General features: G+C 69.0%; 2 protein-coding genes across 5 annotated transcripts; one reads left to right on the plus strand and one right to left on the minus strand.

Annotated features, from left to right (window-relative positions):
* Positions 1–2752, minus strand: RAD9A (RAD9 checkpoint clamp component A). 4 transcript variants are annotated; one of them, XM_068398902.1, is made up of 12 exons: positions 2721–2752; positions 2189–2287; positions 2017–2087; positions 1800–1934; positions 1612–1726; positions 1440–1539; positions 1230–1339; positions 1038–1144; positions 901–965; positions 722–823; positions 418–637; positions 1–346 (listed from the first exon to the last, which is right to left on the minus strand). In XM_068398902.1, exons 2-12 carry the CDS (start codon positions 2220–2222, stop codon positions 248–250), a joined length of 1158 nt encoding a protein of 385 aa, XP_068255003.1. In that variant the 5' UTR covers positions 2223–2287; positions 2721–2752; the 3' UTR covers positions 1–247. The 4 variants fall into 4 exon arrangements, with proteins under 4 accessions (XP_068255003.1, XP_068255004.1, XP_068255005.1 ...); XM_068398903.1 differs by lacking the exon at positions 2721–2752 and adding an exon at positions 2632–2679; XM_068398904.1 differs by lacking the exon at positions 2721–2752 and having other exon boundaries at positions 1800–1862; positions 2189–2340.
* A 3950-nt stretch (positions 2753–6702) lies between these two features.
* CLCF1 (cardiotrophin like cytokine factor 1) lies at positions 6703–17980 on the plus strand. Its single transcript, XM_068398907.1, has 3 exons — positions 6703–6914; positions 13791–13957; positions 15888–17980. Exons 1-3 carry the CDS (start codon positions 6899–6901, stop codon positions 16377–16379), a joined length of 675 nt encoding a protein of 224 aa, XP_068255008.1. The 5' UTR covers positions 6703–6898; the 3' UTR covers positions 16380–17980.
* Positions 17981–18209: the final 229 nt, after the last annotated feature.

Below are 18209 nucleotides of genomic sequence, written 5' to 3' on the forward strand. Positions count from 1 at the left end.
TTTTATTTGTAAGATCCTGCGCCCACCCCCCCCCCGCCACGCTCCACTGAACCAAATACAACCCCCCTGCCAGGGCAAGGGGGGGGACCCAGAGCCCAGCCCTGGGGTGGCTGTGGAGGGGTGGGGGGGGGGGGCAGGAGGATTTTTTTGGGGAATAAAACTTGTAATGGGTCGTGGGGGGGTGCTTGTGTTTGGGGGTGGGTGCCGTGGGGGGTGTCACGGAGGGGTGGGGCGGCCCTCGGGGTGCTCAGTACTCGCCGTCGCTGTCCTCTGCCAGCACCTCTTGGGTGGGGGCCGGGCCGGGCCCCCCCGGCGTCAGCACGGAGCCAAAAAACAGGGAGCGGAACTATGGGGCAGAGGTGGGGGGTCAGGAGGGGGCTGTGCCCGTCCCGCTGCCCCCCCGTGCCCAGCCCAGACCTTCTTGTGAGGGGGGGTTCCCGGCACAACTCCCTCCTCCTCATCATCATCCTCTTCCTCCTCCTTGGGGTCGCTCTCGGCTGGACGGGGGGTGCGCAGGGGGAAGGTGGGGCTGGGGGGTGCCCCCGAGCCCCCCTCGTAGCCACTGGTTTCCATGGCAGCCATGTAGGACTCGAGGTCATCGGCGAAGTCGTCCGTTGGGGCGGGCGGGTGGGAGACGCTGGTGGGGGGAGAGCGAGTGAGCAGGGGCAGAGCAGGGAGCGTTCACTCTGGTCCCTACTGATGGCACAAGCCCCTTCCTTACCCGTTGGCCGTAGGGGGCTGCCAGCTCCTCTCAGGGTCCGAGAGGGTGGCCAGCACCAGGTGAACCTCCAGCACGGTGTCATCCAGGGTGAAGACCACCGGCCTGGGGGCACAGAGGGCATGAGGTGGGGGGGCCAAGGGCAGGGCTGGCACGGGGGGGGCCGGGGTGCCCACTCCTACCTGCCGGGCACGTCGTAGTGGATGGTGAGGGGGAGGTTGGAGGCCTCGGCGAAGGTCAGCAGCCCCTGGGGGGGGACAGAGGAGGGTGAGGAGGGGGTGAGGGGTGCCCTGCGGCTGGGGAGGGGGCAGGGACTCACCCGGAACTCCTTGAGGCAGAAGGTGATGCGGGAGCCCGGGGTCACGGCCACCCTCTGGAACTCGTCCTCGCCCAGCCACAGCTCCGTCACCATCGTCTTGCTGGGCTCTGGGTGGGGGGGCAGAGGGGGGTCAGGGGGCCGTGCCGGCGCCCCGAGGCCAGGGAAGGGGCACCCCCACCCCGCAGGGCTCACCCGCCTCGTCCTCCACGTAGTTTCGGAGGCTGATCTTGCCCCCGGGGCCAGCCCCCAGCGTCACCTCCGCCAGCGTCGGGGGGAAGTGGACCACGGCCTCTGCCAGCACCCTGTGGGCACAGAGCGGAGGGCACCGCTGGGGCTGAGCACCCCAAACCCCCCCGCAGTCCCAGTGCCACCCCAGTGTCCCCTTTGTCCCCCCCTCCTCACCGTGCCGGGGCGCGGAGGCTGCTGGCGCAGCGCTGGGTGTCAAAGACCGCCTGGAGCCGCTCGCACTCCTGGAAGGCCAGGTTGTGGGTCTTGGTGACACCTGGCAGGGGTGGCACGGGCTCAGCGGGGTGGGACGGCGGTGACAGCGTGTCCCCACCCCGCCAGCACTCACCGTACTTGCAGTGGAGCTGCACCACGAGGCGGCTGGCCTGAGGCTTGAGCAGGAGGAGGCATTTCCCCACCGTCTTCTCCAGCGAAGGCAGCGAGCGGAAGACGCCCAGGAAGGACTGCGGAGATGGGGACAGTCACCCTGCCTGTCCCCGGTGTGTCCCCCCCAAGGGGCTGCGGTGGGTGTCACACCTTCATGAGGACTTTGCAGCGGAACAGCTCCCGGTGGGGCTGGCGGCCGCCCGGCTCGTAGCGCTGGAAGAAGAGGGGCGCGAAGAGGAAGGAGGCGAAGGCGGAGCGGGAGGAGTTGACAGTGCGCAGGGACAGCTTTGGGGGGGGACATGGAGGGTGCTGGGTGTGCAGCGGGGTGCAGGCAGCCCCCCTGCCAGCTCCCCCGGTGCCCCCGTACCCCGCTCTCGGTGGGCTCCAGGTAGAGCTCGTCGCCGATGCGGGACAGGGAGTGCACGGCCCGGCCGAGGACTGGGGGGGGCAAGGGGGTGGGTGAGGCAGGGTGCCCCCAGGACCCCCCCTGCACCCCCACACCCCCCCCCTGCACCCCCACACCCCCCCACCCCGCTCACCTTTGATGTTACCCCCCGTGACGATGCACTTCATGGCGCGGGGTCAGGGCCGGGCACCGGTACCGGCACCGGGAGGCCACGTGGGGGCTTCGCACCTGCCTGCCCCGGGCCACGCCCCCTCGCTGAGGCCACGCCCACCCCCCAGAGGCCACGCCCACACCAGATGGTTGCGCCCAGCGTCCCGCCTCGCCACCCCCCCCAAAACTCCCCGCGATGGACGCGCCCAGCTCCCCCCCCCCGGCAGTTGTCCCCCCCCCGGCAGTTGTTGCCCCCCCCCCCCCAGGCAGTTGTTTCCCCCCTCGGCTGTTGTTGCCCCCCCCCCCCCGGCAGTTGTTTCCCCCCCCCGGGCTGTTGTTTCCCCCCCCCGGGCTGTTGTTTCCCCCCCCCGGCAGTTGTCCCCCCCCCGCCTCGCCCCGCAGCGCCTCGGAGGTGCCGCCCCCTACCCCCAGCCAGCGGCCCCCGGAATGGTTTCGACCGCTCCTCCCCCCTAACTGCCCCCGTGGTTCCGCCCGCTTCACCACCGCGCCGGCACCTTCGCCGCTCCCGCGCCGCCCTCACCCGCCGCCTTCCCATTGGACGAGAACCTGCCTCCGTCCCGCCCCCGCCGCCGGCTGATTGGTCGGCGCGGCCGCGTGACGGATCGGCGGCGTTTTCCGCCCGGCGTTCTCGCGCCGGGCTCTGCCTCACGTGACCGGGCGGGGCGCGCTCCGGGCTGCCGGCGGCGCGCGGGCAGGCCCGCCCCCCCGCGGCTCGCTATTGGGCGGCGAGGCACTCCCTCTTGGAGTGACGTGCCGCTCAGCCAATGGGGCCTCGACGTTGAGCCGCGGGCGTGCGCCCCTCAGCGCGGCTCCCCGGGCCCGGGCCCGCTCCCCGGCCCGGCCCCGGCCCCCGCCGCCCCGCTCCCATCTCTGGGCCTCCGTCCTGGCCCCAGGGCCACCCGCCTCATCCCGGGCTCTCCCCGGGGTCTGTGCCCTGCCTGCGGCCTGCCAGGCCCCGGCCCTTGCCCGGGGGGGGATCCTCTGGGGTCCCCGGGCCTCTCTGAGGGGCCTGTGCCACCCCCGAGGGGCCTGTGCCACCCCTGACGGCTCTGGTAGCCCCAGCCTGCACCCCGGCTCTCCGCAGGACCCCATTCTGCCTCCCCTGCCCCTCAGCTGTGCCCTGCTGGGCAGGCTCCAGCCCCCCCCCCTCCATGGTGAGCATCCCGTCACGCCTGAGCCCCCCCGCCCCTTCTCTCCCAGCAGCAGCCCGGGTGAGGCTGCTCGCCATCAGGTTCACCCGCTCCTCTCATTCGCTTCAGCTCGGGCCCCTCCGTCAGGCTGCTGCAGCAGGGTGCTCCCCAGTGCCCAGGGTGCTCCCCAGTGCCCACCTGTGGGCTGTGTCTGCAGGGCTGGGAAGGGCTGCAGCTCCCCGGAGACGGGCAGCCATGTTTGGGGCACCCCTGACCCGCTCCTGTGAGCCTCTCCCTCCCCGGGCTGTGGCTGAGGGCGAGCGGGGACCCCGTACCCGGGTTGGCAGCAGTTAATGGTCTCTCCATCCTGCAGGCTCTGCCAGTTGTGCCGTGGTGGAAAGCGGGAAGCTGGTACCTGGGAGGCTGGAGCTCAGCAAGTCACTTTCCTCACGCAGGCAGCCAGCCTGGAGCGCCGGGCTCACAGGTTGGGGCCTCGCGGGACGCCGGGGGATCTGGCTGCGAGGAACTCGACTCGCACTCGCAGCAGGGTCCTTCAGCTGGCTCCTGCCTGCAGCAGGAGCAGCGGCTGCCCAAGTCCCTCCTCCCGGGCTCGGTGGCTGTGGAGCCCGAGCTGAGGGGCCCCAGCACGCAGCCTGCGGAGTGGGGCTGGCACCTGAGGGGGGGAGGGAGGCACGGAGCCCCTTTCCCATGGCTGCCGTCCTCCAGCACGCAGCCACAGCCTCTCCTCCTCCTCTTTTCCGTCTCAGGTGTGCCGCTGGCGCTCAGCACCTCTCCGAATGCCCCAGGATTTTGGACCCGATGCCCCTTGGCAGCGCATCCCCTCCAGGTACACAAACTTTTGACCTTTGCGGGGCCGCTCTGCGCGGGCCAACGGGCTCCGACCGCTGGCGGGGACCTCAGGGGACTCCTGGGCCTGCCTTGGCCTGGGCTCGAGGTCCAGCCCCCCGGGTCGGCTGGATCTGGCTCCCTCTGCCCCTGGGGTGAGCACTGGCTACCGGCCCCTTCCTCCCAGGAGGAGGAGGAGGAGGAGGAGGATGGGATTGTGTGTGAGCGTCCGTTCCAGCTCTTGAACAGCAGCCGGGCTCCTCTGGAGCCGGCGCCCCCAGGAGGGGCTCTGGCCTCGGGGCTCGGCGTTTTATGGGGCTGCGGATAGGACGCAGCTGGCTGCGGTCGTGACACACACACCTCAGCGGTGGCCAAAGCCACGCGCACCCCGCCCTCGTCCCCTGGCCGCCCCGAGCCAGCGCTGACGAGGCACCGGGGACCGGGCTGGATACGGGCCGGGGGCAGGAGCCTGGCAGCCCTCACGGGGGCTCTGGCTCCCGCAGGCTCAGCCCACCCCAGGGTTGGGGACCCTCATACCTGTCACCTTCCCTGCCATCCCTGGGTGTTCCCTCCTGCCCGGCGGGCTCGGGGCCATCTCCTCCGAGAGCCACGGCTTCCTTCCTGGCACATGGCGCGGTGCCCTCGCCCAGGGAGACAGACGGCCACAGCTGGGCTCCTGCTCCCTGCCCGGCAGGAGGGGACAGGCCACCGCCACGCTGAATGTCTGCTCCGTGCCCCGGGACACCACGGGCTGCAGCCAGGGCAGCCGGGACAGCACCCTGCCTGCCCCAGCCCACGGCTTGGAGGGGCCGCAGGTGGGTTGGGGCTAAAACTCTCCTTTTTGGGTCTGTCCCAGCACTAAGCAGCCCCTCTTCTTGTGTGCCAGGGGCACAGGGCTCCGCTGCAGCCCCGGGATGTCACGGCTGGTGCTTGGGGATGGCGGAGGGGCCAGGTAGGAGCGCGGAGGGTGGGCAGGGGCCGTGGCACGGCAGCGGGCGGGCAGGCGGCGAGCTGCCCCGCCGCAAAGGTCAGCAGTGGGAGGCAGGGCCGGCGCCGGCACCCGGGCTGGGACGAAGGTGCGGTCAGCTGCCCACGGCGCTGCCAGTGACGTGGTCACCGAGGGCAAGGAGGGGGGGGACACAGCTTCACCCACGCTGGGCCGCCGCAGGATGGGAGGAGGAGGAGGGTGCCTGGCTGGGGGTCTGCAGCAGCCTGACCCACTTGTGCCCCCCTGTCCCGGGGCAGGGGCTCTGGTTCAGCATGGGGCTGGCACTGGTGAGAGGGGAAGCCAGGAGGAAGGTGCTGGCTGAGGAGGGGGGGGTCTTGCTGCTGGTTGTTTGGGGGGGGGGCTCGTGCCACGTCCGCTGGCCATGTTGCCCCCCTCCTCCTCCTCCTCCTCTCTTCTCTCTCAGGTGTTGGTGCCACGAAGGACCCGGGTGGGCTCAGCCCTGGCCGGGGCCGAAGCGGAGCCGTGGTTTTACATCCCGGCAGCGTGGGCCAGCGCCTTTGTTTTAAACAAAGCTTCTTTTTGGGGGGGTGGGGGAGCCAGCTCAGGCGAGGCCGAGCCCCCCGGCACCCAGCGAGCCCCTCGCCTCCCTGGCAGCACCCACTCGTGGGTGTGGGGTCATCAGAGGAGCAAGGGGGGGGTCTGGCTGTCGGGTCCCACTTCCCCCCCCTTCCCCTGCTGCTGCTGCGGCTTGGGGGTCTCACACCACGTTTGGCCCCGGGGGGGAACTGGGGGGGGGTCTACCCTGCCCTGTACCCACCCTGGGTGGGCTACAAGCAAGGCCACGGTCATTGCCAAGTCCCCACCGGGGTTCGTCTTAACGGGGGAGGTTAATTGGGAAGGAAGCGGCTGCTCTGGCACCCCGCAGGAGGGCTGGGGGTGGGTGGGTGGCGGGGGGGGATCGTGTGCGGGACCGGGGGCCGCTTCCCACCCCCGCCCCGGGCAGAGGGTCCCCCCCGGCAGCCGGGGCTGAGCCGCCGCCGCTCCGAGGGGCTCCGGCTCTGCCGGGACACCGGGAGCGGGACCCCGACGGCCGCGCTCCCCCCTCCCCACCCCGGCTCTGCTCCCGCTCACCTGCCGCCGGGGCAGGGACCGGGGAGGGGGGGGGTCCGTGCCCCCCCCGGGTGGGGGGTCCATGCCCCCCCGGCAGCTCCTCTCTGGGCTGGCCGTGCCCGCCTGCCCGCACGGCTGTCGGTCTGGCTGTCCCTCTGTCCCACCGGCCGGCCCTCGCTGCCAGCCCCCCCGCCACCCCCCCTGCTCCCTCCCCATCCCTCCACCCGCCCCTCCCCGCTTCCCCCTCTCCTCTGCCCCGCTCCCTGCCCACCCAAGGGGGGGATTCAGGCTGGCACCCCACGCCCCCCACATCCCCCCCCCCCCAGCCCCAGCCCCGCTCCGAGAGGAGCCGCTCGGCCGCACCTCGCCCCATTCCCCCCCCCCCCCATCCCATCCCATCCCATCCCCTCCCCGGACCCCCCCCAACCCCCCCCATATACACACCCCCCCACCCCGGGGGACCGGGCTCTCGGCGTGCGGCGGCGGCGGCTTCTGCACGTCGGGAGGAGAAAGAGGCGAGAGGGCTCGGACCGGCAAATGGGAGCCGCAGCCCCGGGCCGGTGTGCGGGACCGCTGCCTGCCTTCCCCGGGACCCCCCCGCCGCGCACCCCCCGCCCCGGCCCCGCGCCTCTCCCGCATGGAGCTGCGAGCAGGTAGGAGACCCCCGTACCGGCCCCGTACCGACCCCACACCGGCCCCGTACCGGCCCCGCTGCTGCCACTAACAAAAGCCGTGCGGGAGCCAGAACCGGGGGGGGGGAAAGGAGGAACAAACCGGGGGGTCCCCCCCTCTCCTGCCCAACCAGCAGCACCCCCGGGGACCGCCTTCTCTCCCCCTCCCCGCCGCTTTCCGCAGCACCGGGGCTCAGCGCCAGCCTCTGCCCAGCACCGGGACGCCGGGGATGGGGTTTGGGGTGGGGGGAGAAAAGGGGGTTTATTTTTTTTTTGGGGGGGGGTGGGAGAAGGAGGGAATGAATGGAGCCCGCTCTTGTGTACAACTGCATCAAACACATTCTTGAGAGCAACCTGGTTCTGCTTAACACTTGAATTTGGGAGGAAAGGAGGAAAAAAAAAGAGGGAGGCAGCAGCTTGGAGAGGGTGTACGCGAGCTCGAGGGGTTTTTTTTTTTTATATTCTTGCATTCCTGGACACCAATCAAAAGAGCAAATCAAGGGAGGTGGAAGGGGGGGGGGAAAGGCTGCGAGCGAGGCAGCCGGAGCGTGGTGCGACCCGTGCACACACACACACACTCCCACCCCCAAAAAAAATCCCACCCAACCCTCCCAGGGTGGTTTTTTTTTTTTTTACCCACCTAACACCCAAGCAAACACAAACCAAAACAAATAGGGAGAAAAGGAGGAAAGAGGAAAAAAAAAAACCACCCAGGGCAGAGCGAGCAGGCGGGCTCGGCCGGAACACGAGCCTAAACCCCCCGTTTTGGGCTCTTCTGGCCCTTCCCGGCCCCCCCAAACCCCCCACCCCGCACCCCGACTATGCTAAATGTTGCTGGGGAGCTCTCAGGTAAGACCGAGCCGTTGGCCGGGGCGGGGGGCTTTGGGGTGGGTGGGTTTTTTTTTCCCCCTTTTTCCTTTTCCGACCCGCTGCTGATTTTAATTTGATGTGATTAAACCGTCTGTCTGGCTTTGGGATTGATTTAAGACTTTCCCTTCGCTTGGTTTAGGGTTTTTTTTTTTTCCCTTCCCCTCTCTCTCCTTCCCTCTTTTCCATGCATGTTTGTGATTACCAGGGAGGGACCCGCCGCTGAGCACGGAGAATTAAACCCCAGCACTGACAGAGGGGAAGGAAAATGAAAGTCGTCGGGATTTAGGGGGGCTGGAGGAGTTATTTTTCCTCAATTTGGGGCTTTGCCTCCTCCGAACGGGCGAGATTCCTCCCGCAGACGGCAGCGGGGTTTCGGGGTGTCGGCGAAATGTCGCTCTCCGGAGGGGACCGTCCTTGTGGCTACGGGGTGGCTTTGTTCCGTGGCCCCCGTGGCCACCTCGGGGGTGCCGGGGTGGTTGTGGGGCTGGCCGGCCCCGTAGCACACCGGGATGGGGGCTGCTCGCTCGGAAAGGACGGGGAAAATGCTGGAAAACACCCTTAAAAGGGCAAACTGTGGGCGCCGGCGGGCTCCCACCGGCGGGACCGGGAGCGGGGTCGGTGACGCGGGGACGGGCGAAGCGGGGCGAGTGCCGGGGAAGCGGAAAAGCGAGGCCGGGATCCCCGTCGCCCTCCCTCACCCCCTTGCTCTCCCCCTTCCCACCCGCGGACGTGGCGGGGAGCCGGTGGCACGACCGGACCCGGGGCCTGTGGTCGGGGACGGGGACACTGAGCCCAGCGTGGCGGGAGGAGCCGTGGGGCGAGAGCTTGATCACCGCCCGGACCCTGCTGCCCGGTTTGGGGTAGCCCCAGCCAGCGGCAGCCCAGCCCTGACCCCGCTGCCCGGTTTGGGGCAGCCCCGGTGTCCCCGTGCCCATTTAGCGGGCCGGGCGAGGGCACGGTGGCGGCGCACATCTGGGCTGCATTAGGCGCAGCCCCCGGAGGGACCCACCGAGGGCTCCGCTTACAGGGCCGGCCTGGGGGGAGATTTATGCCCTGCTAAGTGGCACCGAGCTCCATAAATCATCCCTGGCCCCCCTCCTACCTGCCCGTGGGGGCTGGCACCCCGCTGCCCGGCGCGGGGTACCCGTGGTCCCTCGCCCCAGCACGGACGGGACATCTGGGCAGCAGCCGCGCTGGCAGTGCCGTGGCACCGGGTGGCACGTGGCTGGTGGGTGACGGAGGTGTCCTGGGCTTGGCCAGGGTGCTGGGGGACATGGGGCTGGCTCGGGCATCACCAGGGTGCTGGGGGACATGGGGCTGGCTCCCATGCCAACCAGGCAGCGTCCCCGTGGCACGGTGGTGGCTGCTGGCCGGGAGATGGCCGCGGAGGTGCCAGGGGATGGAGAGGGATGTGACGTGCAGGGCTGGCACCGGGGGTCCCGCTCTGGCACTGGGATCACCCTGGCACTGGGATCGCCCTGGATCAAACACCGGGGAGGGTGCCAGGGGGCTGGCGGTGGCACCCTGGAGGGCTGCGTGGCCCCTGGGGTGCCTTGCACGGCTCATGGGTGCTGTGGCGGTGGGTGCTGGGTGCCATGCCCGTGCCGGGCGGGCTGTGCGTGCGGGACGGCGGGGTCTGGTTGGGATTAGGGGCCCGCGCCCCCCGCCCCTCGCCAGCGGGGCTGTTTCCATCGCGGAGCCGGATGGGAGCTCCAGGCCCCGGCTAATTACGGCCTCGCCGTATCCCCCGTGCGCGGCCGCAGTTATAAACACACGGAGGAGACAGGATGTAAACAGTGGGCGCCGCGGCGGGGGGACGCGGGGCCGTGCCATCCCCCACCCCACTGCACGCCCCAGACGGGGGGGCTGGCAGGGGGGGGACACGGTGGGCACCGGGGGCTGCGGGGGGGCTTGGAGGACCAGGCTGGGAGCAGGCAGGTGGCACCCCATGGGGTGGAGAGCCCGTCGCAGTGACCATGGGCACCTCCAGGGCGCAAGGACACCTGTGTCCTTCCCCTCGGGGACCGCCGTGACCCCCCGTGTCCCGGTGCTGGTCACACGCAGCGTGAGCATCCTCAGGGCTACCGCGGCGTCACCTCCCCAGCCAGAGCGGGACGAAGTGCCAGCAGCCTGGGGACACGGAGGTGACTGTCCTGGTACCCTTGAGCATCACCTGGCAGCGGCTGGCGGCCACCTCGGGCTGTGATGGCGCCCGGGGAAGGGTTAATTGGTGCCGGTGGGGGTGGCAAGCAGCTGTGGGGGTGGCAAGCAGCCTGTCCCCAGAGTGGCCATGTCCCCAGGGTGGCCACCGGGCTGTTGCCCGCTCCCTGCCTCACTGTCAGACAGGGCGACTTTGTCCTCGATGCCACCACGGTCACGGCTGGCCACCGTGGGATGGGGCCGCGGGGCGGGATGAGGCTCCGCTCGCCGCTGGCCACCGGCCCATCAGATACGGCGCGGGGCTGGCTCGGCTCCCTCCGCTGCCGGGGGGGCTCCGGGGCGAGGGTCCCCCCTTCCCGGCTGCCACCCCCCCGCCCCGGGCGCCGCTTGGCCACGAGGGTTCCGGGAAAGCGGCTTGTGGTCACCGCTGACCCCGGTGACACCGCCCGCAGCGTGCCCGGAGAACAGCTCACCCCAGGGCTGGCCAGCGCCGGCCGTGGGTGGCTAGCGGGGAGGCTGGGGTCCCGCCGGTGATGCCCGTGGCACCGCCACCCCCCGTGACCCCGGGCAGCCTCACCGGGAGCCGCTTACGTGGGCTGGGCGCGCCCTGGCCGGGCTCCAGCGCCGGTTTGGAGCCCTCGGGCCCTTCCTCTCCCACGTCACCGGGAGGCAGCTGTGCCGTCACCGGGAGCCAGCTGTGCCGGCCCCGCGCCTCCTCCTCCTCCTCCTCCCGTCGGGCCGTTGCCGTCACCGTGGTCAGTGCCGGTGCCCGGACGTTTGCCACCCAGCGCTGAGCCGCTGTGACCAGGGAGAGGGGCTGCTCCGTGGGGCATCTGGCACGGCTGGGCCACCGTCACCGCTGTGCCATGGCCACCATCCCTGCTGTGTCATGTCTGTGCCACCATTGTGTCATGGCCACCATCCCTGCTGTGCCAGGGCCACGTCTGTGCCACCATCGTGCCATGGCCACCATCGCTGCTGTGCCATGGCAATGTCTGTGCCACCATTGTGCCATGGCCACCATCACTGCTATGTCATGTCTATGCCACCGCTGTGCCATGGCCACCATCCCTGCTATGCCGTGGCCATGTCTGTGCCACCATCGTGCCATGACCACTCCTGTGCCATGGCCACCATCCCTGCTGTGCCACAGCTGTGTCTGTGCCACCATTGTGCCATGGCCACCACTGTGCCATGGCCACTGTCCCTGCTGTGCCATGGCCGTGTCTGTGCCACCATTGTGCCATGGCCACCATCCCTGCTGTGCCACGGCTGTGTCTGTGCCACCGTTGTGCCGTGGCCACCATCACTGCTGTGCCACAGCTGTGTCTGTGCCATGGCCACCATCGTACCATGGCCACCATCACTGCTGTTCAGTGGCCATGTCTGTGCCACCATTGTGCCATGGTCACCATCCCTGCTGTGCCACGGCCGTGTCTGTGCCACCATCGTACCATGGCCACCACTGTGCCACGGGCACCATTGTGCCACCCTCATTGCTGTGCCATTGCCATATCTGTGCCATCACTGTGCCATGGCCACCGTTGTGCCATGGCCACCATTGCACCACGACCACCATCGTGCCACCACCACGGCCGTGCATCCCGCCGTCTCCTGGCCTTCAGCCCTCACCTCTACCCCACACCTCCCCATCCCCTTCCTCCCTCCTCCTCCTCCTCCTTCTCCTCCCCCCCGTGCTCGGGGCAGGTGGCCGGTGGCCCCTCCGGTCCCCTCCCAGCCCCGGCTGTGTTTGCTTTGGCCGCCCCGGTGTAAACCCCGTGCTGGGAACCGGAGGCGGTGGCGGGCGAGGGGCCGGGCGGGCCAAGGCAAACACCGGGGCCGGGTGTCATGCACGCATGACGTGTCACACACACGGTGTGTCATGTATGCACAGTGTGTCACACACATGGCATGTCTCACACACGCAGCGTGTCACACACACAGCATGTCACACGGTGCATCATGCACGCACGGCATGTCACACACACGGTGTGTCACACACATGGCGTGTCTCACACATGGTGTGTTGCCCACACAGCGTGTCACACACATGGCGTGTCACACACACGGTGTGTCATCCACACACGGCGTGTCACACACCTTCACACCACATCACGCGTGCACAGCGCCTCACACACACAACATGCGTCCACACGGCATATCCCACACGTGCACAGTGTGTCACACGCGTGTGTGGTACATGACGCTCGTGCGCAGCACGTGGCACACCCCTGTGGCATGTCACCTCCCTGTGCCACGTGTCACATGTGTCATAGACGTGAGCGGCGTGTCGCACGCCCGCGGGGTCATCGCACACCCGCACGCTGCTGGGAGCTGGGGCGGGGGGCAGCCGGGTACCCGCTGGCACAGCCGGAGCCGGGGTGTCCCCGAGGACCCTCGTGGGTGTCCCCGAGGACCCTCGTGCGTCACCGGTGCTCGGCCGCTCCCGGGTGGCCCGTGACGGGGCGCAGTGACGCGCGAGGCCACGGCGGGGCCCCCGCCACCCCCACGCCGGGCGCCCTGTGGTGGCGGCGGGGTGAGCTGCCGGGAAGCCCGGATCCGGCTCCCCGGGAGGTGCCAGTTGGCCCGGGCTCATCCTGGCCGTGGGCCGTGACCTTGGCTAACGAGGCCGGGGCTAACGAGCCGCCCTGACGTCACGGGCGATGACGGGGACTCGGCTGGTGGTTTCCAGCAGCTTCCGCAAAGGTCACCCCCACGCCCCGGCCACCCTCGGGGTCCCTCGACGGGGGTGGCCTGGGGGGGTCCCCACCGGGGTGAGCCCCGCGGGATGCCCAGCTTACGTCGGCATCGCTCTCCGTGCCCAAATATAACCGAGCCGAGCCGTGCCGAGCCGAGCCGCTCCAGACCATATAAAGGATTGTTGCTGCAGTCCCGCGGGCGGGGAGCGCGGAGGGGAGCCGGGGCTCGGCTCGGGGCACCGTGGCGGGGGGGGGGGCATCCCCGGTGTACCGGCTGCGGCGGCAGCATCGCTCCGGGCTCCCGGTGCTGCCCTGGCACGGGCTGCCCGGTGCTGGGGAAGGTGCTGAGCTGCCCGGTGCCAGGGAAGGTGCTGAGCTGCCCGGTGCCAGGGGATGCTGAGCTGCCCGGTGCCGGGGAAGGTGCTGAGCTGCCCGGTACCGGGGGTGCTGAGCTGCCCGGTGCGGGGGGTGCTGAGCTGCCCGGTGCTGGGTGATGCTGAGCTGCCCGGTGCCGGGGAAGGTGCTGAGCTGCCCGGTGCTGGGGGTGCTGAGCTGCCCGGTGCCGGGGGGTGCTGAGCTGCCCGGTGCCGGGGAAGGTGCTGAGCTGCCCGGTGCTGGGTGATGCTGAGCTGCCCGGTGCCAGGGAAGGTGCTGAGCTGCCCGGTGCTGGGGGTGCTGAGCTGCCCGGTGCCGGGTGATGCTGAGCTGCCCGGTGCCGGGGAAGGTGCTGAGCTGCCCGGTGCCGGGGAAGGTGCTGAGCTGCCCGGTACCGGGGGTGCTGAGCTGCCCGGTGCGGGGGGTGCTGAGCTGCCCGGTGCTGGGTGATGCTGAGCTGCCCGGTGCCGGGGAAGGTGCTGAGCTGCCCGGTGTGGGGGATGCTGAGCTGCCCGGTGCCGGGGGGTGCTGAGCTGCCCGGTGCCAGGGAAGGTGCTGAGCTGCCCAGTGCTGGGTGCTGCTCCGTTACAGTGTGGGTGCCCCTTGACCCCCCCAGCCCTTCCGTGCCTCAGTTTCCCCACTCGCACGGCGAGGCTGGCGGTGGCACTGAGCCGAAGGTGCCATGCGGGGGGTCCTGTCCCCATGACCCCAGGAGTGTCAGAGGTGTCACCCCTGTCACCTTGTGTCCCCGCAGGAGACTCTTGGGGCATCTTCACCTTCCTGTGCGCCGCGCTCTGCAACCTGCCGGCGCTGCCCGCCCTCAACTGCACCGAGGAGCTGGGCGCCGGCCAGTCCATCCAGAAGACCTACGACCTCACCCGCTACCTGGAGCACCAGCTCCGCACCCTCGCGGGCACCTACGTGAGTAGGGGGCTCACCCCCACCCTACCCACCTGCCCCGTGGCACCGGGGGGGGGGGTTCCCCCATCCATCCTCCCCATGGCCATGGAGATGCCATGGCTGGTCTGAGCTCCCCAGAGTGGGTGCACCCCACCAGTGGGGTCCTGTGCCCACCTGGCACCCCACCACTAGGGTCCTGTGCCCACCCGCTCCCTGGCACCCCACCAGTAGGGTTCTGTGCCCACCCACTCCCTGGCACCCCACCAGTGGTGTCCTGTGCCCACCCGCTCCCTGGCATCCCACCAGTAGGGTCCTGTGCCCACCCGCTCCCTGGCACCCCACCAGTGGGGTCCTGTGCCCACCCGCTCCCTGGCACCCCACCAGTGGGGTCCTGTGCCCACCTGCTCCCTGGCACCCCACCAGTGGGGTCCTGTGCCCACCTGCTCCCTGGCAACCCACCAGTGGTGTCCTGTGCCCACCCGCTCCCTGGCACCCCACCAGTAGGGTCCTGTGCCTACCTGGCACCCTGGCACCCCACCAGTGGGGTGTCCCCCTCCCCAGGGCACAAGAGGACCATGGTGAAGGTGGGGGGCAATGTGGGGCAGTGCCAGGCGGGCGTCCCCGTGGGGAGGGGAAGGGCTGGGGACCCTCTGCCTGCACGTGGCATGGGCAGGGCAGCACCAGGGTGTGCACACGCATGGGAGCACGACTGCATGCACACGTGTGTGCTCTGGGGGTGGCTGCACGTGTGTGCTTGCACATGCATGTGCGTGAGTGCATCGGGGTGCCCGCACATACGTGTGCCTGTACATGTGTGTGCACGCACACGTGTTGGTGTGCCTGCACATACATGTGTGCACCAGTGTCTGCACACACACACACGCGTGTGCGTGCATTGCTGTCCCTACACGCAAGCCGCATCCTTGCCAACCCCCCCCGCCCGTCGCTCCCTGCACACGCGTGTGCCGTCACACGCCCTCCCCGGGGGCTCTGGGCCTCACCCGTGCCGGTGGCCACGGAAATGTCTCATCAGCCGAGGGCGGGGGCCCGGGAGACGCCCAGGGTGCCGCCACCCGCCTCTCCCTGCCCGCCGGCGGCACCGGTGCACGCCGAGGTTACCCGGCTCTGCCCTGACTTGCCCCTGGTGCTGCCAGCTCAGCCCTGAGCTGTTGGCATGTGGGGTGCCAAGGGAGGGAGTGGAGAGAGGTGGGACGAGGTGGGCACGTCCGGCTGGGGGACATGAGGCTTGGTGGGCACATGCACCTGGGGGAACATAGGATGTGGTGGGCATGACCACCTGGGGGACACGGGACATGATGGGCATGACCACCTGGGGGACATGGGACGTGGGACATGGCGGGCACATGCACCTAGGGGACATGGGACATGGTGGGCATATCCACCTGGGGGACGTGGGACATGGTGGGCATGACCACCTGGGGGACATGGGATGTGGGACGTGATGGGCACATCCAGCTGGGGAGACATGGGACATGATGGGCACGTCCACCTGAGGGACATGGAACGTGGGACATGGTGGGCATGACCACCTGGGGGACATGGGATGTGGGATGTGGTGGGCACATCCACCTGGGGGACATGGGACGTGGTGGGCACATCCACCTGGGGGACGTGGGACATGGTGGGCATGACCACCTATGGGACATGGGATGTGATGGGCACATCCACCTGGGGAGACATGGGACATGGTGGGCACATCCAGCTGGGGAGACATGGGACGTGGTGGGCACATCCACCTGGGGACATGGGATATGAACAGAAGGACATGGTGGGCATGGAGACCAGGGACATGAGACTTGGGGGACATGGAGCCTGGGGACGTGATGGGCATGGGGACTTGGGACATGGAGCCTGGGGCCATGGTGGGCACGGTGGGCATACCCCCGTCCCCAGTGCCCACCATGGCACCCCCCCACCCCTTCCCTTGCAGCTGAACTACCTGGGCCCCCCCTTCAATGAACCCGACTTCAACCCCCCGCGCCTGGCGCGCGCCGAGCGGGTGCCCAGCGCCACGGTGGACTTGGACCTGTGGCGAGGGCTGACCGACAACGCCCGCCTGGCCGCCAACTACCGCGCCTACAGCCGCCTCCTGTGCTACCTGCGGGCGCTGGACGGGCAGGCGGGCACGGCCGAGCTGCGCCACCGCCTCGGCCACTTCTGCTCCAGCCTCCAGGGTTTGGTGCTCAGCATCGCCGGCGTCATGTCCTCCTTGGGGTACCCCTTGCCCGTGGGCCCCGCCGGGCCCCCCGCGCCCCCTGGCACCTCGGTGGCACCCAACGACTTCCTCAAGAAGATGGATGACTTCTGGTTGCTGAAGGAGCTCCAGACCTGGCTGTGGCGCTCGGCCAAGGACTTCAACCGGCTCAAGAAGAAGGTGCCGCCCGCCGTGGTGACGCTGCGCCTGGAGGCCAGGGGCTTCTGAGCCCCCCCGATGCCACCCCGCCACACCAGGGTGGGGGTCCTCACCCCAACAGGCCACCACACGGGCCCCACCACCACCTCGCTGTGCCTTGTGGGATGGGGCTCCTGACCCAAAGTACCACCAAAGCCACCCATGTCCGCTCGTCATCACCAGTGTGGAGATGAGGTGGGTCTCCAGAGAGATGGAGACCCTTGAGAGATGGGTCTCCAGACCCCAAGTGCCACCATGGCCACCCCAAGTCCCCTACTCCATCACCACACTGTGCCTTGAGAGATGGGTCTCCTGACCCCAATGCCACCAAAGCCACCCCACATCCCCTCTCCATCATCAAAGTGCCTTGAGAGATGGGTCTCCAGACCCCAAATGCCACCCCACGTCCCCTACTCCATCACCAGTGTGCCTTGAGAGATGGGTCTCCAGACCCTAAGTGCCACCATGGCCACCCCACATCCCCTACTCCATCACCACACTGTGCCTTGAGAGATGGGTCTCCTGACCCCAAATGCCACCCCACGTCCCCTACTCCATCACCAGTGTGCCTTGAGAGATGGGTGTCCAGACACCAAGTGCCACCATGGCCACCCCAAGTCCCCTACTCCATCACCACTCTGTGCCTTGAGAGATGGGTCTCCTGACCCTAAGTGCCACCATGGCCACCCCAAGTCCCTCCTCCTCATCACCACACTGTGCCTTGCAGGATGGGCCTCCTGACCCAGAGTGCCACCAAAGCCACCCCCAGATCTTCATCACCACCTCGCTGTGCCTTGAGATTTGGGGGTCCTGAACCCCAACTCCCACCAAAGCCACCCCACAGCCCCACCATCATCAAAGTGCCTTAAGGGATGGGGCTCCTGACCCCAACGTGCCACCATGGCCACCCTACATCTGCCCTGTCACCATGCTGTGCCATAAGGGATGGGGCTCCTGACCCCAAAGTGCCACCATGGCCACCCCAAGTCCCACCTCCTCATCACCACACTGTGCCTTGCAGGATGGGCCTCCAGACCCCAAGTGCCACCAAAGCCACCCCCAGATCTTCATCATCACCTCGCCGTGCCTTGAGAGATGGGGGTCCTGAACCCCAAAGTGCCACCATGGCCACCCTACATCTGCTCTGTCACCACGCTGTGCCTTCAGGGATGGGACTCCTGACCCCAAAGTGCCACCAAAGCCACCTCAGGTCCACACTGTGCCTTGAGGCGGGGGGGGGCAGTGCCACCACGGTGTCCCCACCACCAGGCTGTGCCCACCCCACCAGGCTGCCCCATACCCTGGGGTGTGGGGGGGGGGGGGCACCAGACTCCTCCCCCTGCCCCATGGCAGCAATAAGCACCCACATAGCGGGTGCAAGCCCCGCCCACCCCCAAAAGGACCAATAGGAATAAGCCCCGCCCCTGGAGCGATAGGCTCCACCCCCCGGCTGGCAATAAGCCCCGCCCACCAGCTCGTGTAGCAAACCCCGCCTCCTCCTTCCAGCAGGCCCCGCCCCCTTCTACCCAAGCCCCGCCCCCACGGTTGCCTAGCAACCGATGAGTTTATTTATTGGAGATGTTATTTATTGGGGTATTTATTGCAAAGATCTATTCTTGTACGGACGAATAAAAAGCCTTTCTCCAGCGCCCCCCGTCTCCCCCCCGCCCCGTGCCACGCGGCCGCGGGGCGCCCACGCGGTGCCATCAGTAGGGACCAGAGTGAACGGGGGGTTCTGCCAGTCTCTGAGCTCACCGGGGGGGCGCCAGGACCCCCTAGGCCCAGGTAACCCCATATTATACCCACCCCCCCTCCCCATCCGTGGCTTCCCTGCCTGTGGGCACCCCATTTTGGGGTCTG

The sequence above is a fragment of the Nyctibius grandis genome, chromosome 4 (genome assembly GCF_013368605.1).
Source record: "Nyctibius grandis isolate bNycGra1 chromosome 4, bNycGra1.pri, whole genome shotgun sequence".
NCBI lineage: Eukaryota > Metazoa > Chordata > Aves > Nyctibiiformes > Nyctibiidae > Nyctibius > Nyctibius grandis.

Excerpts from the sequence above, each read along its gene's own strand:
- RAD9A (XM_068398902.1), bottom strand. The coding sequence starts at position 2,222 with ATGAAGTGCATCGTCACGGGGGGTAACATCAAAG. Across the intron at positions 1,935-2,016 it reads TGGAGCCCACCGAGAGCGGG|CTGTCCCTGCGCACTGTCAA; the intron begins GTACGGGGGCAC and ends CCCCCCCCAAAG. Across the intron at positions 824-900 it reads CACTACGACGTGCCCGGCAG|GCCGGTGGTCTTCACCCTGG; the intron begins GTAGGAGTGGGC and ends CTGTGCCCCCAG.
- CLCF1 (XM_068398907.1), top strand. Across the intron at positions 13,958-15,887 it reads GCACCCTCGCGGGCACCTAC|CTGAACTACCTGGGCCCCCC; the intron begins GTGAGTAGGGGG and ends CTTCCCTTGCAG.